Source organism: Ailuropoda melanoleuca, chromosome 1, assembly GCF_002007445.2.
Source record: "Ailuropoda melanoleuca isolate Jingjing chromosome 1, ASM200744v2, whole genome shotgun sequence".
In the NCBI taxonomy this organism is placed as follows: domain Eukaryota; kingdom Metazoa; phylum Chordata; class Mammalia; order Carnivora; family Ursidae; genus Ailuropoda; species Ailuropoda melanoleuca.
This window is the reverse complement of record NC_048218.1, coordinates 91,776,606-91,800,227: the sequence shown is the minus strand read 5'-3', so window position 1 is coordinate 91,800,227 and position 23,622 is coordinate 91,776,606. Positions and strand designations below refer to the sequence as shown.

Below are 23,622 nucleotides of genomic sequence, written 5' to 3'. Positions count from 1 at the left end.
GCACTTGATTTCTTTGGTGATTTGCCCTGACACCCAGTGTAAATATGGGAAAGCTTAGTAGCTGTGATTTACGATCCATATCGTAGATTTAAAATATTGAATAGGGAGTTTTGTGTTTGCTGAAACCCTCATCTTTAAATTTCATGATTGTTGATAGAGGGATGGAATAAGATAAGCCAAAAGTATCAAAGGGGATTGAAACTGTTTAATATAAGCATAGCCCACGGAGGACTTTACTGTATGATAAAAGAAGTGCATATAATGGGTCTTATTTGAATGCGCAGCGAGAAGGAGGTTTAATGATGATGGCGATGCTAGGTACACTCCGAAGTGCTCACTCCAGGCTAGACAGAGTGCTCCGTGGAGTGCGGATATTACCTTACTATCAGCCAGAGCTGTCAGTCTAGCTTTCAATGTGTCAAAACGGGGAATTTGAACCTTTTGGGGTTTTCAGAAAGGGATAATCAGGAGAGGTTATGGTTAAGAATGGAAGGTGGTGAGATGGGCCCACGGACTCTCCCCCTTCCTCGCTGAGTGACGTTGGGCAATTTAACCTCTCATGCTGTTTCTTCGTTCTCATGCGTATTATGTGTAAACAACTGTTCCTATCACAGAGGGCTGTTAAGAGAACGAGGTGATACATAAGTACAAATGCATGCACACAGTCCATGACAGTACATCTGGATAAATGTGAGTTGCTATTGTTATTGAAACTGTTACTATGGCCATGGCCACTTCTGACGACTGTCACCCACAGGAAAGGATCATTTTCTTTCCACTAGTAACTATGGAAAGCTGGATGCTTCGCCTCTGTTCTTCGGGGCAATTCTCAGCTCATCCGTTGTTACTATCCTGGGCGGTAGAGGAACTGTACCGGGCACCCTTGGGGGGACCACGGTCCCTGCTCTCAGCTGGGAAGAAAGAACGAATGCGGAGAAGGAGGAGGGTTGGAGCGAAGAGGAGACCCAGAGACAGAGAAGTGAGACGGGCAGCAAGAAGAGAAATAATTTGCAGCAAAGCAGAACTCGCGCCTGACACTCTCCATTTCTTGGACCTGGAGCAACTTATTTTACTTTCCAACCTGGACCGCGGGACGCGGGGCAGAGAGCCGAGGCCGCATCGGCCCCTCCCTAACCCTGCTCCCCCACCCCCCACTCCGGGCCCCGCCCCGCGATTGGCCGGCCCACCCGGGCCGTCGCCGATTGGCGCTCGCCCGCCGGGTCCACGGGGTTTAAAGAGGGGGGGCGGGGGCGCACTGCCCAGCCGCGCTGCTGTCTCCGCCGTGCGCCCGTCGTGCCGTCGGAGCTGGGCTCGCAGCCTTTCCCTGGCCTGCCGCCGCCTCCAGCGTGCCACATCCGGCCGTCGTCGGTCCGCGGCTCGCGAGCGCGGGACAGAAGAGGACCGGGGCAGGCGCCGTCCACAGCTAGTGCGGGGCGAGGCCCGGGGACGCCGGGGTGGCGGCCACGATGGTGGCCACGTGCCTGCAGGTAGTGGGCTTCGTCACGAGCTTCGTGGGTTGGATCGGCATCATCGTCACCACGTCCACTAATGACTGGGTGGTGACCTGCGGCTACACCATCCCCACCTGCCGCAAGCTGGACGAACTGGGCTCCAAGGGGCTGTGGGCTGACTGCGTCATGGCCACGGGGCTGTACCACTGCAAGCCCCTGGTGGACATCCTCATCTTGCCGGGTAAGGACGCCACCTCTGAGTGGCCGGACCTAACTCTGATCCTCGGGGCACACTGGGGATGGGCGCATTAGATGGGGGTCTGCAGAAACTTCGAAGACCTCTGGGCACATCTTTGACACCTTCGGTTCCACCTTGCTGTAAAGGGATTAGGCAGTCCTGAACTTAACCTCTCGCAGCCTCAGTTTTCTTGTCTGGATGGTAGTAGTGACCAGTGGCCGAGCCACCCTGAGAAGTTAATGAACTGAGACGTGGCCACATACTTGGAACTCTGTCCATGTTAATGACTGCCCCATGCTCCCACCGTCGCTGGTCAGAAGTACTGTACTTCTCCCGCACCCCCCATTCCCCCCCACGGCCTCCTCCCGCAGGCGCAGGCGCCGCGTTTTTGCGTTAGATTCCACCCGCAGAGCGAGGAGGAGAGAAACGCTAGCGTTCCAGCCATCCGAACAGTCGCCGGCTGAGTTTCTCCGGTCTTCGTGGGACTGGCGAGGAGTCCTGGCCAAGTCAGGGCCCTCCCAGCTCCGCCAGGTCGGTTCCACTAGGCTCCGGGGCCTGTCTTAACTTCCCCCACCCCTTGCCCCCTCAGTGGGGGCGTCGGTCCGCCCCCTCCCCGCCTCTGCACCTCTGGGTCCGATAGGAAAGTGTTGTCGCCCCCCGGAGGGCGCGCTCACCTTCCGAGAAGGCGAGCGGCCGCGGGTCGCTCGCTCCCCTCCAGCTGTGTCTCTGAGAGGGGAGAGAGAATTGTCTAGGCTCCACCTCCTCCGACGCCAGGCGGGGGGGCCCCTCCATCCTCACTTGCTTCCCCATTGAAAAATTCAGGGCAACAGTTTCAATTCGGACGAAAACCTCGAGCCAGTTGGGTGATTGGCTAGGTCGCAGGCTTCCCTGGAGTTTTTGCTCTTTATTCTGTCCCGTCAGTGGTTTAGCCTACGCAGGATTGCCTCTGTCCCGCTAGCCTTTGAGGACGGCGCCTTTTATTTGTTTATTTATCTATCTAGTTTTAAGGATTTTGTTTATTTATTTTGAAAGAGAGGGAGAAGGAGAGAGTACAGCGGGGGAGGGGTAAAGGGGCAAGAAGGGCAGGGGGAGAAGCAGACTCCCCACTGAGCAGAGGGCATGTCCAGGGGCTGGATCCCAGGACCCTGAGATCATGACCCCAGCTGAAGACAGATGCTTAACCAGCTGAGCCACCCAAGTGCCCTGATGGTACGCATTTAAAGGCCTATCCTGGTTTCCTTCATCAGGGAAATAACTGGCCGGCAAGGCCAGTCTGGGGGCCTTTGGCTTTGTGCCATCTCCTGGGGGTGCCTTTAGCTCCCTGGAGACTCTGCTCCCCCCTTTAGGCCTCCCCACAAGTGCCTCCTATTTCCCAGTCCTTGTAGTTGGAATCAGTACCCCCTTCCTCCCTGCTGCCCTGGTATTTGACTCTTATCACCATCAGGGCACATTTCGACTTTTTTTGTTCATTGTGAGTCAAATTTTTCTACCACATTTTAAATTCCTCACAGAGAGAGATGGCAGCCTACTCTCTTTTCGTCGTCTGCACCAGGCATTGCCCCTGGAACACGGCTGTCGTGTTAGTCCTGCCAAACACTAGCCTCTTCTCCATTTTTTAAAAATTAAAAAAAAGTTTTTTATTTAATTAATCTCTACACCCAACGTGGGGCTTGAACTCACGACCCCGAGATCAGCTGTCACTCACTCCATTGACTGAGCCAGACAGGCATCCCCTTCTACTCCATTTTGCAGTTTCAGACTGGCAGAGGTCCTGGGAACCCAGATCTGCACTCACTTTCACCTAATGGCAGCCTTGGTAGACCTGGATCAGACTCTGGGATCAGGGCTCAGCATCTGGGTAATTTAGGACAATTTACTCATCCCTGTGAACCCCAGTTGTCTTCCTTTAAAAATTAAAATCAAACCAACCACCTTTCTTTCACAGTTGGTTTGGGGATTAAATGAGATGAGAAATGTAAACCTCCTTCGCTGTAGTAGGGGCTTCATAAAGTGCTGCTGTGATTTTTTATTAAGAGCTGGGCATGGGGCGTCTGGGGGCTCAGTCGTTAAGCCTCTGCCTTCGGCTCAGGGCGTGATCCCGGAGTCCTGGGATTGAGCCCTGCATCGGGCTTCCTGCTCTGCTGGAAGCCTGCTTCTTCCACTCCCTCTGCTTGTGTTCCCTCTCTCGCTGGCTGTGTCTCTCTGTCAAATAAATGAATAAAATCTTAAAAAAAAAAAAAAAAAAAGCTGGGCATGGGATTTGTAGGAATCTGACTGAAGCATGAAATCACTCTTTCTTTCCTTCCCCTGAACTTAAGTTTCCTGAGCATTCAGAGCCAAGCGGTTTGTTTTCAGAGAACAGACCTTCCTACACAGGGAGTAAATTTTAGGGAGGGCCTAATCCTTCCTGCTGTCCCCCTCCCTCGCACTTGGGTGGGCACAGGAACAGATCTCTTTTGATTTTTCAGACCGGGTCTTGGCCTTGAGCCTGTGGACAGCCTGCACCATGAATTTCAGAACCTCAGTTGCTAGTTGACTGTCTCTGCTGTGTGCACCTTGACTCCCCTACAAGCTGCAGGGGCACAGGACTTGGGTCAGAGGTCCTGCCGCAGAACCCTGAGGCTCTTCTCTGGGGGGGTCTTCAAGTCAACAGACAGTTGATTGATTGTTTCCCTTTCATTTTGAAGAAGCTGAGATGGGCAATGGCTGGAAGAGTACCCTCGAGGAGTCTGAACTCGGCCAACTAGATCTTGCCAACTAGATCTTGTTGCGGTTGGGTCTTGGTGCACAGGGCAGGCTGGCCAGGCTTGGTATGAGAGTTTTGGTGTGTGAGGCAGAAACTGGGGCTCATTTTTGGCTTTGTCTTTAACTCTGCCTCCCCCAGGCCACTAGCTCTAATTCCCTCTGAGCGGAAAAGGGAGAGTAATAAATACAACGCCTCCTTTATTTTTGGAGGAGGGAGAGTGTTCTAATGAGAAACAACACATTTAAGTCTGGATATTCTGCCAGGATCTTGTCAGATTTATTTTACATAAATATTGCACATATTGTAATCTTTTTCGTGATGAAATTGTTACCTGGTCTTTGATTTGACAGCATAAAGTTAATTTGGTTTTGCTCCACTCTTATTATTCTGCTTATTTCTTCATTCATAATTGTATGTTTATATCATCTGCTGTGGGACTGTGTTAACTTCATGAAGACCGAGGCAGGTGTCTGCCCTCTAGGGATCCTTGGGGCTGGAGAGATGCCTGCTTCCTTCCCTCACTCCTCCTTCCTTCCATCCTTCCTTTCTTCCTTCCTTTTTTGTAAAGATTTTATTTATTTGTCAGGTAGAGAGAGAGAGAGAGAGAGAGAGTACAAGCAGGGGGAGCGGCAGGCAGATGGAGAAGCAGGCTCCCTGCTGACCAAGGAACCTGATGTGGAATCAATCCCAGACTCTGGGATCATGACCTGAGGCAAAGGCAGACGCTTAACTGACTGTGCCACCCAGGAGTCCCTGGAGAGATCCTTTAAAGCCATACCAGACTGTTGTGGAAACATGCGCAGGAGACGACGTGAGGCAAGAAGCACGCCCGACCATCAGTAGGGGTCAGGATTCATGAGCACAGCAGCCTCCGGGGAAATATCAAGAGAGGAAGCCTGAGTCTTAGTTTAGTCCAATTAGGAAAACGCACCATACACAATGGGAATTAAAAGCACATGGTTAGGGACAAAATCACCTCGTACACCAGGAGATAAAATGACTGCACTCACACAGAGTAATAACACCACTAATAATAGTTAATCTTTTTGGAATACTTAGTATGTGCCAGGCACTGTTCTAAGCACTGCCTGAGCTAACTAATTTAATCTTAGTTGAATTCTTTTAGAGAGAAATAGGTACTATGACCATGTTTGCGTTATCAGTGAGGACAGTGTCAAGACATAGCAATTCAGCGACTTGCCCACGGTCACCCAGGCAAAGCGTATCAGCAGCAGGCTGCAGTCAGCACAGACCCCTCCAGAAGGCATCCGGGAGGGTTTGAGTTTTAATCTGACTCTGTCATAAGGTGATGTCATGGTGTAATTGGACTCTTGGCCCCTTCATCCTGGAAGCTTAGATAGGTGGTCCAACCCAGAGATCTCCACTCAGTCTCTCCAGCCTCCAACCTCCCTTGTTTGTCATGGAGTCACTTTAAAAGCTGAACATGTGAGGTGATCTTCGACAGCACTAGCACGTGCTAAGTCCTGGAATGGGGCCAGAGGAAGGCAGATGGTGCTGAATTCCCTTGAGCCAGGGTTCAGGCTCCAAGGGGACCCTGGGTCTAACTAACACCCCCGTCTGTTCTCTTATGTCCAGGCTATGTCCAGGCCTGCCGAGCCCTGATGATCGCAGCCTCGGTCCTGGGGCTGCCCGCCATTCTCCTGCTGCTGACGGTTCTCCCCTGCATTCGAATGGGCCAAGAGCCTGGTGTGGCCAAGTACAGGCGGGCCCAGCTGGCTGGCGTTCTGCTCATTCTGCTGGGTAAGACAGCTTTCTATATAGCACCCCAATTTCGAGTGAACCTGATGAATCTCGGATCTTGCTGCTGCTTCATGGGGCTCAAGAGGCTTGGGAAAGGCAGCCAGGCGTATCCCCCTGGGAACCCGTAACGTGTATCTCTTCATGTTTCCCGGGTAGTTGATGGAGAGGGATAAGTAATGCGTGCGGGCATCACTGGCCATGAACAAAAGTTAAAAAGCAAAAGGAAAAAAGGATTTTTTGGGTATACTTAAGAGAGAGACCAGGGGACAGGAGAGAGTACCACAGTGGCTCTCCACTCCGGTTTCACAGTGGAATCCCTTTCTTGGGAATACATCTGCCCAGATCCCAGCATTTGGAATTACTGGGCATCAGGCCAAGCAAAGATATTTTTTAAAAGCTTCCAGGTGATTCTTATGTGTAGCTACAATTGAGAACTTCATTTAATGTATGAAGAAAGAGTAGAGAAAGAGGAGTGCAAGAGAAAAGTAAGATGTTGAGGGTGGTAGATCACTAGTGATGATTCAATTATTGTATATTGTATATTGTATTGTATTGTATTGTATAGTATTTGAAGATTTTATTTTTAAGTAATCGCTACACCCAATGTGGGGTTCAAACTCACAACCCCAAGATCAAGAGTCGCATGCTCTCCCACCTGAGCCTGCCTTAATTTTTTGTTCAGTAAGGATTCATGGAGCATCTGCCGAGTGCCAGGCACCGTGGTTGGCACTGGGGACCCTGGGGGAGAAAGACAGTCTCTGCTTTGAGTGTACTTGGACATCTCGATAGAGTGTGGCATGTGCTCGTCTAAAAAAGGCGCACAGGGCGTGCACACATAGGAAGGAAGCTAAGCCAGACCGGAGGCGTTTCCCAGAGCAGAGGACCCCAGTGATGAGTGTTGAGAGTTGAAGAGAAGGTAGTCAGATCCTGGATTGAGGGGGGTGGTGGGGACAGCTTAGGCCAAGGAAATGGCACGTGCTCGTTCAGTTTTCCTGGTTTCACCTGCATACGGAGGGTTTGATTTAACAACCTAGGGAGGATCCTTCTAGCTCTGCTCTCTTCGGTGATTTCATCTCTCTACTTTTTTTCTTGAATGCTAATTCCATCAGCACATTCTAAATCCTAATAGAAGACACGAATTTTAAGAACAACAGCTCTTGTCGCGAAGTGCACTGATACACTGCTGAGCAGCGGCTGGTCTGCCTGTGGGTTAGACATAGAGTCAGGTTCTCCTGAGACAAGGAATTTCCATCTCCAAACTGGTATCAGACTCTATGTTGAAGGGGAAGGGGAGGGTCAGGGTTCTGTGTGAGTCAATGCAGTGACATCAGTGAGGTAAGGGGACATGAGAGGTAGGGGTGCTATTTCACAAGACTGCAAAGGGATGGAGGTTTTCAGGGACTTGGGGAGCCACGGAGAATTCGGAGGAGGGGTTTGTGGTGTGGGCGGCTGGGTAACGGGAGTGAAAGACCAGAGGGCCGCTGTCATTTCCGGAGAAGAATCTGGACATGGCCATTTTGGTTCCAGGCCAGAGAATCTGTGTGGGAGTACCACCTAGAACACAGAATTGGTGTCGGGGGAGTCCTGTACCTCACAGGGCCGTCTGGTACAGGGGTCAGAGCTTCACATTCACATTCCCTTTCCAACAGTTAGACCAGAGCTCGACAGGTAAACGGGTGTGCAGAATCCAGGTGGAAACCCTTCCCATCCCAGGCAGTTGCCATTGTCACCTGCCTCACATTCTTACAGAAGCCCCAGAAGTTCTGTCTCCGAGGATGCCAGACCCAGCGGGTGAATCTGTTGTGTTAGGTGTTCAGTTTTAGAAATTCTGGCCTTTCATATGAGACTCATAGAATAGCCACTAAGAGAATACATTAAAAAAAAAAAAAAACCAAGCTCTGTGGAAAATAAAGATATAAAAGCAAGTATATACAGACAAATTCGTATTTAAAAGACCCTAAACCACCTGAATCATCCAGGTGAGTAACAAGGGTTACTAAAAGAACAACAGCAGCCAGTTGTTTGAAACTTCCTAGCTGAATTAAAGCCTTTCTGGATCTTTTTCGAGTGGGTTGGTGGGTATCTGTGGACAGAATCGCAGAGAGGACCGTGAGTGGGGCCGGTGGTCGTGTGAGTTCCTCAGTCCCGGTTACTGCCTGGAGTGAGAACACGGAGGGGCGTTGAGGGATCGGCCTCTGTCAGAGCGGCTGGAGCTGTTAGGTTGGAGTGAGGACGCCGCCCCTCGCCCTCTCGGAGCTTTGAATTTCCAGTGTCCCTGCTGCCTCTGACAGCTCCTGTCCGATTTATTTCTCAGCGGTCTCTGCTTGCCTTCGGGCTGGATGTTGTTTTGACTGGGACGAGCTAGCTCTGGCAGTGCAACGCTCATTGTCTCAGTTGTGGCACCTGCCGGTCCCCTCTGGGTCTCCTCCGGAGCCCAGGGCCTCGGTTCCCCTGTTGGCGGTGGGTGGGAGGAGCTAGAGCGAGTGAAGGCTCCCTTTGTGTTGCTCGGGGTTGGCTTCTGACGCTCTCCCTGGAGAAGCCAGTGCTGGGCTCCTGCTGGATCCGAGGGGTCACCAGTGATGTGTGGTCGCTGACTGAAGGGGACCAGGCAGCACTGGGGTTTTGGGGCCTGGGAACTGGAAACAATACTACAGCTACTCTGGACATGCAAACTGTAAATGCTGTTAAGTCAAGTCAGTTCTACCTGACCCTGAATATTTTTATTGTTCCAAAAATTGTGTCTGTTGTACGACAGCTTTATCTTCTCGGTAGTCTGAAGTTTAACAGTGTGAGGATTCGGTCCTGCTTTGGGGGAAGGAATGGAAGCCTGATGTAGCCGACTCTTCAGATCTAGGATGGAGCCAGGTGAATGGCATCTGTGGCTTGTCAAGAGCCGCTACCCAGGCAGGGGGTGCCCATGTCCCGAGCTGCTTTATCTTACCGTTGGGAGTTAGACCAACGGTACTGAAGCTCGGATCTACCGCTTTCCAGCTGTGTGAACTGGGGCAGTTACTTAATGTCTCTGAGCCTTTATATGAAATGAGGCGATAAGGCTTATGTCTGAGGTTGGTAAGTATAGTGAAAGGAGGTATGCGAGTTATTTAGCCTGGGGTCTGGCACATAGTAAGCGCTCAACAAATGCTTGCTATTATCATTGCTGTTGTTGGTTAGAGGAAAGAGCCAACCTAGAGGGCGGCTGGGTATTCTTTTGATCCTGTCTCATTCCTCCGGGTAATCTCCACACAAGGCACTGGTCAAGAGAGATCGTGAGCTGTTCCTAGAAACGCTGGGTCGCATCCTGGTCTAATGGAGACTTTTCCATTGTTTACTTTGTAAAAACCAGACTGTAGCTCACGAATAGTTGGAGTTTTTTGCCTGTCCCGTTATAAGAAGCCACATTAAACTACCCAACTAAAAACGGTCAGACTTAGCTCCGATCTGGTCTCATTCTCACCTCACTGTAACTTAGAAAGTACTTGATTTGGGTGTTTCTTGGGGAGATGGGGTAGGGAATGGAAGGAGAGGAAGTGTATATTCCTTCCGAAGTGGGATCCCCTCATTTTTTCTCCTCCTTCTTAAAAATATGGCCCCAGGAATCGTATTTGTATTGGGAAAAAGTTGCTTTAACTTGGAATTTAGAGGTTAATAATGGAATTGCAGTAAAATAAAGGGTGTGTGCAACTGTGTACTTGTCATGCACACAGAATCCGATGTCCTAGGGAAGGTCACCCTTGGGTGTGGAGTAAACAGTGATGTCCTTAATCCTGGGGTCTCAAGAGAAGAGATGGAAAAAGTCTTCCTCTAAACTCATTAGCTTTATACAAACAAGCCCATAATGTAAATCAAATTTCATATGGGTAGTGGAAAGGTTGTGGCATCTTTAGTATGGTGTGACTTAAAATGACCTTATCAGTAAACTTGGAGGAATTAACTGCTTTATGAGGTCTCTCCTATCTCTAAGTTCTGTGATTAAAAAAAAAATTAACAAATAACCAGGAGACTGGCTTTTGAAAAAGGTTGTGGAAAAAAAAAAGATAATGTTTGTGAAATAGAAGTAAAGGAAAAAATGTTGAAAACGGGCCAGGAAAATAATGTAGTCAGATATTCCATTGACTTGATGATTGTTTTAAATATTAGATTTTCATAAAAGTCATTGTGTAAGAGGAGTATGTCCTTTGGCAGCTATGTTTTCTTAAGTCAAAATTTAGAGAATCATGAATTTAAAAAGAAGAAAAACTAAAATTTTTCTAGATTCAAATTATAAGGAAACAACAAATATATATGACTCCAGTAGCTCATTAGAAATCTCCTTACTTGTTGCCTTGAGTTAATTGGTTCAAAGCTAAAGTTAGTTGCTATTTAGATCATATGTTATAATAGCATCAATCGTAGAAGGCAGCATTCAGTGCATTGTAAAATGTTTAAATGGAGGGAGATTTAAAAAAGTAGTTTTTATTGTGGGAAATTTCATATATACACAGAAGTAGAAAAAATAGCCTAACCCAAACTCGTCCTCAATAATGATGAACTCATAGCCCATCTATTTCATCTATGTACTTCTTTTCTTCCAGTCCCCAGAATTTTTTTGAAGCAAATCTCAGATATAATAGCAAGGAAGATTTTTTCCAGTATTACTTGTATCATTCAGAGTAATTTATGTGATTTTAATGGAAATATTGTTTTGTGCTAGAAACGATGCTCTTGAAAGTACTGTCAGTTCTTAGTTCTGAAAGCGACAAAGCCTGAAAACAGAGGTGCTCGTTGGAGGAAGGAAGAAATGTCAGAGTCTGGTGCTCTTCTGCCTTTTTGGGCCTCTTTGTCTGTCTTTCCTGCTCTCTCTCAATTGTTACCTTCAAAGTCAAACACACATGTACTAATTTTATTTAACTTCATCACATATATTTAACTATGTTACCATGCGTCATCTAAACCCTAAAGAAATTGAAAGCTGCGTGTACTTTCATTGCTCTAAAATTGCCTTTCCAACTATTTTCTGTGTCTGGCTACATCAGGAGCATTGTTAACTTAATAAGGCTGTCTTCTATCAACTAATGAACACATTGTATTTCATTATTCGAAACTTATCAAAAGAGGCAAACAGTTTTACTCCACGAAGAGCAGGGAGTTCTACTCATGAGAGTACCAAGTCCGGAAAATCTTTATCTACACAGGGAAGCCTTCTTTTGCCCTGCTCTCCTCCACCTCCTCCTCCTTTCCTTTTTCTTTTCTTTTCTTTTCTTTTCTTTTCTTTTCTTTTCTTTTCTTTTCTTTTCTTTTCTTTCTTTTTTTCTTTCTTTCTTTCTCTTTCTTTCTTTCTTTCTTTCTTTCTCTCTTTTTTTTTTTTTTTAGCAAAGGATGTTCCCATTTTTCACTTTCTGCTCCCTCCCAAATGACAGATTCCTGCNCTCTTTTTTTTTTTTTTTTAGCAAAGGATGTTCCCATTTTTCACTTTCTGCTCCCTCCCAAATGACAGATTCCTGCCCCCCTTATGCAGTTAACTATTGCACTTAGGAAGGTAGAAGAGGAGAAATAGACTGAAAAATCTGAGTGTTAAAATTCTTCGGTTAGAGACTTACTTTAAAAATACATTCTGGGGGTGCCTGGGTGGCTCAGTCGTTAGGTGTCTGCCTTCAGCTCAGGGCGTGATCCTGGCGTTCTGGGATCGAGCCCCACATAAGGCTCCTACGCTGAGAGTCTGTTTCTTCCTCTCCCACTCCCCCTGCTTGTGTTCCCTCTCTTGCTGGCTGTCTCTATCTCTGTCAAGTAAATAATGGAATCTTAAAAAAAAAAAAACAACAACATTCTGTTGACATGAAAAGAAAAGCAATGAAAATTCTCTTTATCTTTCTTCAATTTTCTTTACCTTATGGGTAACTGTGACTTTTTTTAGAAAAGCATTTTCTTTATTTTTCTCCAAATAATTGGGAGAACCATTATAAACTCTGTGTGTGTGTGTGTGTGTGTGTGTGTGTGTGTGTGTGTGCCTGCAAATAGAAATACATCTAGCAGGCCTTCTATGTCATTAAGAAAGCCAAAAATTATCGCCAGTTTTATTAATATTTCACATCTTCCAGTTAAGTAATGATTTAACTTGCATTTTAACTTTATTGATGAAAATATCCCCCTTTCCCTTCAAACCAGGCTGAAAGTGAGTAAATTCTTCTTTTTTAGTTTCTAACCATTCTTCATTCTGAGTTCACTTGAAGGTCACGGTTCCCAGCGAACCTCTTCCTCCCTTCCGCGTTGTGCGGCGGCCTGTCATCCTTTAGTGGTTTTGATGTGGTTCATCTTTGATGAGCCACAGGAATTCTACCAGGGTTCATTTATCTACTAGGAAATAACGTGACCCTGCTGGCACACATTCACCTTGTTTTGCATGGATTATAAAAGAAGGAAATCTTTAATGAGGTAAAATCATGAGCTTGTAACTTCAAGCGTGTTAAAGTCATGTTACAGTTTTATGATTTGGGAAGTGGTTTTGATGTGTTTGAAGTGGAAAGTAGACTTGAAATGAGACTGTCCCTCATCCATCCGTCCACTCATCCAGTTATCCAGTCCTCTAGGTTCATTATTTAAGCATTTAGACATTTTCCTTATGTTTCCTTTTTCTAGTGAATTACAGTGGAATAAAATCCAACAAAATCCCTAAAAAATTGAAATCAAGACGATTATTTTTGGAATATTGAGCCTGATTCTTTCCCCATGTGAAGATACTTTTATTATTTTGCTTAGGAAAAGAGGAAGAACTAGGCAATTTCTTATTTAATTATGTATATGTTTATATATATGTATATAAATATATATCTTTATTTTATAAAATCAACACCAAATCTGCATTTGAGTTAGGTTTAGATGAAGTGTGGGGATTGCTTGTGTGTGTGTGTGTGTGTGTGTGTTGTATGTATAAATACGAAGTAACTGAAAAATATAAAACTTACTTTGAACTGTGAGCTGTTTTGAAACCAGGCTAATTGTTTATGGGAAAGATCGGTCGAATTGAACCAAATCAGTTGTTTGGGAAATCAAATATTTTTTTTTCCTATGGAATTCAGCTATTCCCTCCCCACCTTTTCCTTCTAATCAAGCTTGGGTATTTGGAAGCCCTTGCTAGGTTGCTGTTTTGCTGAAGCAGAATGAGTGCCCACTTCGGGGGTCTGGGAGGGTGTAGCTGGATTGTGTATTGATATGAAGAATCTAGAGCAGCTCTCTCTGGCTGAAACACTCCGGAAGAGTTTCTGTCTTGTCCTGACACAGAAAAAGACTCTCTTTTTCTTCTCTCTTTCTCTGTGTCTTGCTGAGGGTATGATTCTGACGGTAGCCAAGCCATTCTCGCTGAGGGCTGCATTTGGAATGTGTGGCTGGAGGAAGAGAGAAAAAGACTTTTCCCCTGTATCTCAGGTGTTTGAGGCCCTGGGCTGGAAAGGGAAGTTTCGATTGGTCTTCTTGAGAGCAACGTATTCACGGAAGGACAGGATATCATCTTGGGACAGAAACTGGCATGATTGTTCTTACTCTTTAAGAAAAAATGAAGCCATTTCACATATAGATAGATTTTAGCTTCTTAGATAACCTATAAAAGCTCCTGAAATATGTGAATAGTTCACAATTAATGGAGTGAATTCAGGCTGTTAGGAAGCCAATTTGAACAACTCCAAACCCCCAAATTAGCTTTCTTCCCTCTGACTTCTAGTAGGGATCTATGCTTTTTTATAGTAGGAATCACATCTATTTATGTGTATTTATACCCAGCTTGTGGGGTGGGCTTAGTTTCTTGTCAGCAAGAGACTGTTATAAGCTACATAAATGCAGGGAGGTGGCTGACGAGGTCTTTCAAAGTGGGTGAGACTTAAATCTTTTCTTCAGTTTAGAACTAAGGTATGAGGCTGTTAGATTTGAGTGCTTATGTTTAAAGAAAAATTACATTTCTTCTCTGTGGGCATAGAGGTAAGTCAGAAAATCACTCAGTGTGAGTAGAAAACAGAAATGCTTGCTGAGTGGAAAGTGACAAGAATGCTCCAGGTGGCAAACACCGCAGGGCCCTGCCTTGAATTTGTTGAAGGCTTTATGGCTAATGATTGGCAACCTCGTTATTATTATTTTCTTGATCTGCCCACTTGAATGTGTCCTCCCAATTTAAAGCTTCAACTAAAATTTCTTTCCTGCTTGTAGTTGTGAGAAATCGAATGATAGGAAGTTACCGAGTCACTTTGTCTGGAATTGTGTTGGTCAGCACATGAGCCCCCAGCCACACGCTTATTTAAATTTTAATTAATTAAAATCCAAAACACGGTTTTTTGATCACACTAGCCTCATGAGAAACATTTAAAAGCCCCTGTTGCTTGTGACTACCCTATTTGACAATGCTGATGTACAGGTCTAAAAATTTTTTTGAAGTTTTCGTAGGCTCCTGCCTGTCCTGGTCTTGCTACTTTGCTTAGGAGGAGGGGAAGAGCTAAATGATACAGAAGCTATTTCTTGTCCTGCTCTTCAAAATCTAAACCAAGTCTGAAAGTTAGATTGGTTGGTGGAAGACCATGAAATTCTCCCACCGTGACTCATCACAACAGACATCATCACCGTAAAATCCTTGCCTGGGTAAATTCTTTTACTCCAAGCATTGTTCATTACTGTGATTGCGAACAGCGGAATACAGTCTCAGACGCTTAGCTGATACTCGACTGAAGTCTAGCAATATCCACCACAGCAAGAGAATTCTCAGAGCTTCTTCAAGGTCTTTGTAATGTGAATTGACGAAATTGAAAAAGCAGACTGGAAAAATGAGATGGGCATCATTTTGATTCTCATTTCCAAAAACATCAGGCCGTCTAGTCATTCAGCTGGTATACACTGAGTGCATACTATGTGCCTCTTGGTGAGTTAAACACTGACTTTGCAAACCTAAGTAGGACATGGCCCCTGCCTTCAAGGAACTCAGAACTTGGAATGGGAAGTAGACATGGCAGAGGTAATTATAATACAATTAGGTGAGCATAATCATAGAATTATAAGTATAGCTGTATAAAGTGAAGACATGTAAGTAAACACAAATACCTGTTTTTGGCTTCAGTGATTCACTTCTGGACTTTTACTTTGGAGTTCTTTGGTGTCTGCCACCTGTTGAAAAAATAAGGAGCTAGCAATTATTTGTTTTTGTTTTTTTTAAAGATTTTATTTATTTATTTGACACACAGAGAGAGACAGCAAGAGAGGGAACACCAGCAGGGGGAGTGAGAGAGGGAGAAGCAGGCTTCCCGCCGAGCAGGGAGCCCAATGCGGACCTCGATCCCAGGACCCTGGGATCATGGCCTGAGCCGAAGGCAGACGCTTAATGACTGAGCCACCGGACCTAGCAGTTTGACACCGCTTTGTATCGACTTATTCCATAGACGCAAACCTTTACGTGCGGGCTGCCACGGGAGCAGAGCTGTGTGTATCGAGCTTTTTGGAGTTGGTTGGAAGCTAGAAGAGCACGTCTGTGCAGTGAAGGGGAGGCTGCCCGCTGCGCTTGGTGTGCGACGGGCATGCCTGGTCACAGCTCTCTCTTGTCCCCCCAGCTCTCTGTGCCATCGTCGCGACCATCTGGTTCCCCGTGTGCGCCCACCGCGAGACCACCATCGTGAGCTTTGGCTACTCCCTGTACGCGGGCTGGATCGGCGCCGTGCTGTGCCTCGTGGGCGGCTGTGTCATCATCTGCTGTGCTGGAGACGCCCAGTCGTTTGGTGAAAACCGTTTCTACTACTCTTCGGGCTCCAGCTCCCCCACTCATGCCAAGAGTGCCCACGTATAAGAGGGCTGCTAAGGCTGCCCACCGAGGTGCTGCAGATGCTGGGCCCGCGGCCCTGGGTGTGCTTGCCACAGGCGGGGGAAGCCCACTCCGCTGCCAGGCTCCAAAGCCAAAGTTCTAGAAAAGCATCCTGTCTGGCCTTTTTTAGTCTTAATACTCCTCTCCCCATTTGTTGCCTTAAAAGAAATCTTTAGCTCAGAAAATGCCCACACACTTTTCTCCTGGTTTTGCCTGTTGTTAGCTCTTTTCTTGGGCGTTCCTTTGTTGTTCACCAGTATGTACATGTATGTGTATGTATATGTATATATTTTCTTCTCTCTCTTTAAATTTTAAATATCTTGCAAACATTGCTGAGTTGGGTGTGGGGAGAGAAATAAAAGACACTTTTCAAACTGTTACAGATGACAATGGGAGCCTCATAAAGATGCCTCTCTGTTCGCTCCCTCCTCTTCGGCTCCAAGGTCATTTAGTTATAAGCGATAGAAAAAATAGAACTGGGGACATGGGGGTGGGGAGGGAGGGGATTGTGGAACTTTCCCTCCATGGGAAACTTTCCCTTTTGTATGTCGAGGGCAAGGGGTGGGGGTATTTTTTAGTTTGTGATTTTACATTTATCTGTACATACTTTTTCAAGACGGATCATTTTTATAACCATGGTTTTCCTGAAATTCTCAATTCATCAGTATGAAGGAAATGAACCAAATAGGCTTTAATGATATGATAAATAACAGCCCAAGTTAATATAACTCTAACTGACATGCCACAAAATATTTTTGATTTCCAGGGTTGTATGCTGTAGTTTTTAATCCTACACATGCAGATGCTTCAAGTTAACACATTTTTAAAGCTTTTTCCCCGTTCTCTATTTTCATTTTGTTAGCCATCTTGAAGTGGTGTTGTTTAACATAAATCATGCTGTTGAATTTGGCTTTACGGGTGTAAACACTGACGGTGTATCAGTATCTGAGACCCCAAACTCTCCAAACATTGATGGTGCATTTTGTTCTTTCAGTGAAACCCGTGCAATAAAATAACAGACTGTGTACAAAGTGGCCTCGATATTCTGTCGTGTCCAGGGGTGCCATCTATTTCTTGTCACCGATCTCAGTCTCTACTAGTAATTTCTAGGGAACGTGGTCGTGACCCAGGAACAAGGCATTCTGCACTGCCCTGAATAATGAAAACGTTCTGTCTTGTTCACTGTACCACGGTGGTCCTGTGTGGTCATAAAAGCGAAACCTTGGTGCTCTGTAGGTTTCCTCAGTGGACTGACGTCACAGCAAATTTGAGTCATACATAAATGGGCAGCAATCAGAAACCAAGTCCCTAGCATTACACAGATAAATGCCTTCATCTGCTTTGAACACCCAGGAAAGAAACTGGGTAGGTATAAGGGGAAGTATAAAACAAACCCCCTATATTGGATATTTTGGTGATAATATCAAAATGCAGTTTCCTTAAATAAGCACATCGGTGTTTGGAAATTTTGGACAAAGATCGAGTTGATTCTTGTTTGTTTTCTGTTCCAGAAACTGTCAAGTTATGAATCTGCTCTAAAAAACACAGATTATGATCTACTTTGGCAGTGTTTTTCCAAAAATATTAATTTTGTTAGCTGATAATATAATAGGCAAACATTTCCTCTTTGGAAATATCCATTTGGGCTAGCCATTTTGGTAGATATTTGTGTACATTAGGAGATTATAACAATTTCTAAATTACCTATGCAGAAGAGACAGTCTTCATGTTGTCCAAACTGTTTGCTTCGTTGTGATGAGGTTTTATGAGGATACAAGTCATGTAATTGTATTAGAAGACTTTCTCTCATAAAAACTTGTCAGGGTGTACTGACTGTGAGCTTGAATGGAGCCAGAGACATCCAGGGGGTATGGACAAGTGAGGCCCCACATACCGTCTCCTTAGCACTGCTGGTTTGAGTCACAGTGTTTCAGGTGGTTCTCCTCTTCTTGTGGATGGATGCACTCACTCAGCTGCTGCTTGCTGTCTCACCTGAGGGTGTGCGTTACATGAGCCCACTTTTCCCTGCAGCAAGAGAAGAAACACCCCAAATCTCTCCTAGCTGATCGTTGCCTGCCTAGTTAGGAAATCCCATTTTGTAGGTCATGACTATAGGATTGGATTTTATTATCAGTGCTAGGGAGGGAGGGGTAGCTGTTCCTCCAGGACAGCACTCACTGTCCAGTAGAAATATAGCCACATACGTAATTTAGGATTTTCTAGAAACGACGTTAAAAAGCTAACAATGAGCAAGTGAAATTAATTTTAATGTATTCTATTTAATCCAATATACCCAGAATATTGTCATTTCAATATGTAATCAACTACTAATGGGATATTTTATGTCCTTCTTTTTGTATTCCCTCTTTTGGATTCCAGTGTGTATTTTCCACTTACAGCACGTCTCCATTTGTACTAGTCATACCTTCAGGGCTCAGGGACACGTGGGCTGGTGGCTGTTGGATTGGACAGCACAGCTATAGAACAACAGGTTCAGTCCCAGCAGTCATCAAGAGGGATTCACTCTTGATGATTTTGTCTGCGCTCAGTAGAGTTCCATTGGAACCTGGCAATATAGTGACGGTGATTGCCGCCTGGGGGAAGACCGTGACCCCCTCCCCCATCACAGGTAAGATAGCGGACCCAAAGTGCTGTACCTGAGTAACAGGGAAAAGGGGATTCAAGCTCTCCGGACCTGTTTGCGTCAGGGACTTCATGCTTTTAATCCTGCCTGTAGTCCTCAGTGTACAGAGAGGACAACGGGGTGTGCAGAGTACAGGTTATTCATCAGGCTTGGACGGCCACTAGAGAGACGTAAGATCGGGTTTAAGTCTATCTAAATCTGAAGCCCTCGTACTCTCATATAGAAATCACTGCTAGGAAGTCAGGTAAAATGCAGATTCATTCTCCTCACCCCCAGAGACCCCTCAGTCATTCTGGGCTGGTACCCAGGAATCGGTCTTTTAATTGCACACCCGTTGATTCTGATGAGACGGTCCTCATGCTATACTTTGAGCCACAGTGAAGGGAAAGGCCTCTTTCTCATGCCTTTCGGTCACACAGCTGACCACCCCCCATCCCGCTTTGATGGTTCTTGGAGGAGAGATGACTTTGAGAGTACGTCCAGCTTTGTCCCTTTTTGGCCTTTTCTGAAGAGACCACATGCAGGGGATCTTTGGGTTGAAACGAACAGGTTCTGTTCATGCTTTCCAAGAATTTGATAGCAACCAAATAAGGAAAGAATGTTTCAAGGAATGTCTGCATCTAGGGACGCTGGTTACAACAACAGCAACAAAAGAGAGAAGATTGTGTACTTAAGGAATACAAGTTACATATTTGTGCTGAATTGGTGGTTTGGAATAACAATAGAACAAGGTTTGGTTGTATCTTGCCCTGCGTGTGTGTTTTTTTTTAAATTTCCAATCTGCCCGTCAGTGTTTTTCTATACAATGTACACAATGTGAATTGCAACATCTTAAATGTTTGGCAGGACATTCATGCTCATGACATCACATGCTGGGAGGACAGGGAGGCCACTGTCGGGCTGGCCTTGGGGAGAGGCCGCATCAGTGCTGCCATTGAGATGTGCCCACAAAAGAGTGTGTGACAGCCAGATGTGCGGCTTAATGGAGACTGACCCAGAATTGTGGGGGGAACATTGGCACATGCTGCTTAATGGCTTGAATAGCAGCTCTTGAGGAATCTAGGTTTCTCTCCCTCACGCAGAGTCTCAGAGCTCAGGCTTTGTGGCCCTGTGGCCGGGGGAGGGAATGGAGATGGAGGGACTTGTCACTGCTCCATGCCCCATTGTTGAAATAAAAAACGTGGAAATGTTAAGCCATTTCTCAAGGATTTGGAATTTTGGAAGGTAAGAATTGCTTACGTGCTACATCAGAATTAACTCCAAATGGTAAAGGGCACCCAGTTGTCATGGCCTGGGGCTTTCTTGATTAAAAACAGGTGTTTTTTTTTTTTTTTTCCTCTTGTGTTGAGTTACATAGAGCTTTGCTTTTCCAACTATAATGTGCATACAGATCACAGGTGTGAGAAGTCTTGTTAAAATGCAGATTCGGAGCCAGCAGGTCTGGGGTGGGGCCTGGGATTCTGCATTTCTAACGAGCTCTCAGGAGATGCTGATGCTGTTGGGGAAGACAGAGCTGGAGTGATATGTACTCATCAAAGAACGTTTGAACACTGTAGAAAAATGAAATACGAAAATAAAAAATTACCCATCATTTCATCATTAGAGCAATTTCTTTTGTACGTATTTGGTCATTGTTTTATTGTAAAACAAAAACCTCTAGCATACTATACATATGGTTTGTCATCTACTTAAAACAATATGTAGAGAACATTTTCTTACCTCATTAAGTGTTTTTCTAAAACAAAAATTTTAATATCTCCACAATCTTCCATTGTTTGGATGTACCATAATTTACTCAAGGAGTTCCCAAGAATATATTGGGTCTTTTGGTTCCTTTCTAACTCTTCAAAGCAGTTTTGCCACGAACATCCTTATAGGTAAGTCTCACACGTACACATGATGATCCTTTAAGATCGATTCTCAGAAAGAAATTGCTGGGTCACATATTCCAGACGTGTTTTAGGAACAGGTTTTTTTGTGTGTGATAAAGGCGTGCCTCGCTTCCCCCAGCTCTTATAATAGGTTGCAGTGTATCAATTTAATGTGCTGTTTTAGAAAAATTATTTGAGATATTTAACATTTCAGTTATGTTGCTATGGAATTATACAAAGAAATACTTGTAATAAACAGTCAGTGGAAAAATTCCAGATCACGATAGAAGAAAAGGTGTGAGAGGGGAGATTGCTCTGCATTATAATTCTGCTTCCCTTGACTCTGGTCTAAAAGGGGTCCAAACGTGAGCATTTATCTCCAGGAGACCCTGTGTTGGAACCTCTCCGATCCCAAAAGCCCTGGTTAGGAGTGGGAAACTCTGGGAGCATGGCTAACTGAATCATTACTCCTTGTTTTATTTGCTGCCCCCCCATAATCTATTAAACATGAGACAGAAAGCATGGTAAAAATGAGTCACTTACCTTTGCCCCAAACTTTCTAAATGTTAATCCCGTGCATATGCTAGAGAGAGACTTGACCTGGGTTCTCTTGCCGACTGCTTTTATTTATGTTTCAACAAAGGGTCAGAAATAATGAGCATAAAGCAGAGTTTCTAGAGGCATGAAAAGGCCCAGGACTGTTGGGGATGAAGGCAGCCAGGGACCTTTGGGTGTTTCCCCTGGTCCTGCTTTGGCTTCCAGGTGCAGAACAGAATCTTCTCAGCACACACTTAGGAGGCCTCGCTCGCCCATTCCGGCCCACAGGCTGACCTGGGGGTGCTGCTCTTTCCTTCAGTTCTGGGCTATGCCAAACCCTTCCCCTCCCACACTGGTCTGAACCAGAACATGGCTCATATTTGCCTCCATCAGAGACTGTCTAAGCAAGGGTCTCAAACCATTCCATTCATTATTTCTAAAGTATGGCATGGGGTCACCAGCCCAAGACTCAGTCAGTAAATGCAGATTCGTGGGTCCTATCCCAGACCTACAGAGACAGTGTCTGGGGTGGAGCCCGGGAATCTGCATTTTATTTTTAACATTTGCTATTATTTTTTAAATTTTACTTTATTTATTTTTAAATTTTTTAAAAAAGATTTTATTTATTTATTTGAGAGAGAGAAGAGGTGGGGAGGAGAAGAGGGAGAGGGTCAAGCAGACTGCGCTGAGCATGGAGCCTGATGTGGGGCTTGATCCCAGGACCCTGAGATCATGGCCTGAGCTGAAACCAAGAGTCAGATGCTTAACTGACCTAGTCACCCAGGCGCCCCTTAAATTTTATTTTTAAGTAATCTCTACACCCAACGCGGGGCTTGAATTTACAATCCGGAGAACGAGAGTCGAATGTTCTACTGACTGAGCCAGCCAGGTGCCCCCTGGGAATCTGCATTTTAAATGATTCTGCAGGTGATTCTGATGTAATTCTGATGTACCCCAAAGTTTGAGAATAATTGAAAGAGCTTCAGTGAATGTAGGTACTGGAAGAATATCTGGTCGGATAAAGAAATCAGAAGCCAGAAACGGTGATTTACCCAAGGCCATATTCTAGGGAGTCCTTTCTCATTTCTTAGGACCGTACAACAATGGGGTTGTGGTTTGGGGGAACTGCTCCTATTTTTTTGAAGAATTTATTTGAGAGAGAGAGAGAGAGCACGAGCGCACATGCCTGCATGTCAGGGGAGGGGCAGAGGGAGAGAAGCTTCAAGCAGACTCCCCGCTGAGTGCAGAGCCCTGATGTGGGATTCGATCTCACGACCCTGAGATCATGACCTGAGCCGAAACTAAGAGTCGGATGCTTAACCGTCTGAGGCACCCAGGCGTCCCAGAACTGTTCTAGCCATTCTATCAGAATGAGGTCTTCCCTTGTCTTACCTGACCCTTCCTCCCTGGTCTTGGAGCAAGCACCTGACCTGACTCAGGCTCAGTCACGGTACCTCACTGGCTTGAGAGGACAGGATGGCCCATCCCAAACCGGAGCCCATCCTTTACTGGATGGAGCTGTGGGTCAGAGCACATTCCTCTCTGACAGCCGGAGTGGGAAGATGTGAGACTGCAAGTTCTCAGCGCTGCGCTTCCAGCCTCGTGGAAAAAGTGAACCTGGGAAAATGAGGCCCAATGCAGAGGGAAGTAGCGAGTAAGGGGGCTCGTTCCATGGTTTCTGACGCCAGCTTTACTAACACTCTCCGGTCACACAAGCCGGTACCTCCACTCACCCCTTCACTTTTCTTAATTGAAGTCTGTCAGTTGCAACCAAAAGAATTCTGACGACACAGAGTCTGTAGTTATAGGCACAGTTCCCACGATGCCCATGCTTGTTTCCGCCTCTTCCTCTGGGCCCTGTGCCTTCTTTTTCACTAGCTGCGTGGTCTGCACGGGACTCCTTTGGCACGATGAAATGTCCAGAAGACGGATGTGTGACCCAAGTCAAGCCGATCATGTTCTCAGTTCTCTCCTGGAATTTTTCAAACTGAAATTAGAAGAGGGGATCTTCCTTCCCCAGCTAGGAGAGTTTCCAGTCTCCATAGCGTCCATCAACTTTGTGAAGCACCTTGTCTGTGGGAGTGGAGAGAAAGAGCGGAAGTGGGAGATGGAGAGCAGAGAGCCCAGCAACATTGAGGTGTCTGGTTCCAGGGGACCCGGGAGCCACCATCATCGTGTTTGGTCAAAGCTAATCTGAGCTGGGGTGCCGTCATTTGTAATTTAAAACAAGTCCTCTCTAATAGGGGCCCCGTGAATGGTTTGACTTAGACCTGGAGCCTGAGGAGGTCTGTTTGGGCTGCTGCTTGTGGTGGGTTTATGCAGGGTACACGGCTGGGGAGTGACAATCACTAACTGAAACCCACAGGCACCCTCCTCAGAGCCACCACCATTCCCCCCATGCCCCCCCCCCCACCAGCTGCTAAGTCATGGTTCAGGAAAACGGAAACCACTTTAGGATTACAAACAAATGTTCCTACAAGAAATTGGTTGTAGGTATGAAACAGCTGAAAAGCCAAACGGGATGAGGAGGTAACACAGAGCGGGTAGTAGAAGGAAGCCACTGGCAGGGGAT

The 23,622-nt window shown here is 45.9% G+C and overlaps 1 protein-coding gene across 1 annotated transcript; it reads left to right on the top strand.

The window, feature by feature from the left end:
* Positions 1–1,250: 1,250 nt before the first annotated feature.
* CLDN11 (claudin 11) lies at positions 1,251–20,181 on the top strand. The gene is made up of 3 exons (XM_002920835.4): positions 1,251–1,692; positions 6,032–6,196; positions 15,751–20,181. Exons 1-3 carry the CDS (start codon positions 1,467–1,469, stop codon positions 15,981–15,983), a joined length of 624 nt encoding a protein of 207 aa, XP_002920881.1. The 5' UTR covers positions 1,251–1,466; the 3' UTR covers positions 15,984–20,181.
* The last annotated feature ends 3,441 nt before the right edge of the window (positions 20,182–23,622 follow it).

What these genes read in the sequence shown, in the direction of transcription:
- CLDN11 (XM_002920835.4), top strand. Translation starts at nt 1,467, where the DNA reads ATGGTGGCCACGTGCCTGCAGGTAGTGGGCTTCGTCACGAGCTTCGTG. An exon ending in GGACATCCTCATCTTGCCGG is followed by an intron (nt 1,693 to 6,031) that starts GTAAGGACGCCA and finishes TCTTATGTCCAG; the next exon opens with GCTATGTCCAGGCCTGCCGA. An exon ending in CGTTCTGCTCATTCTGCTGG is followed by an intron (nt 6,197 to 15,750) that starts GTAAGACAGCTT and finishes TTGTCCCCCCAG; the next exon opens with CTCTCTGTGCCATCGTCGCG.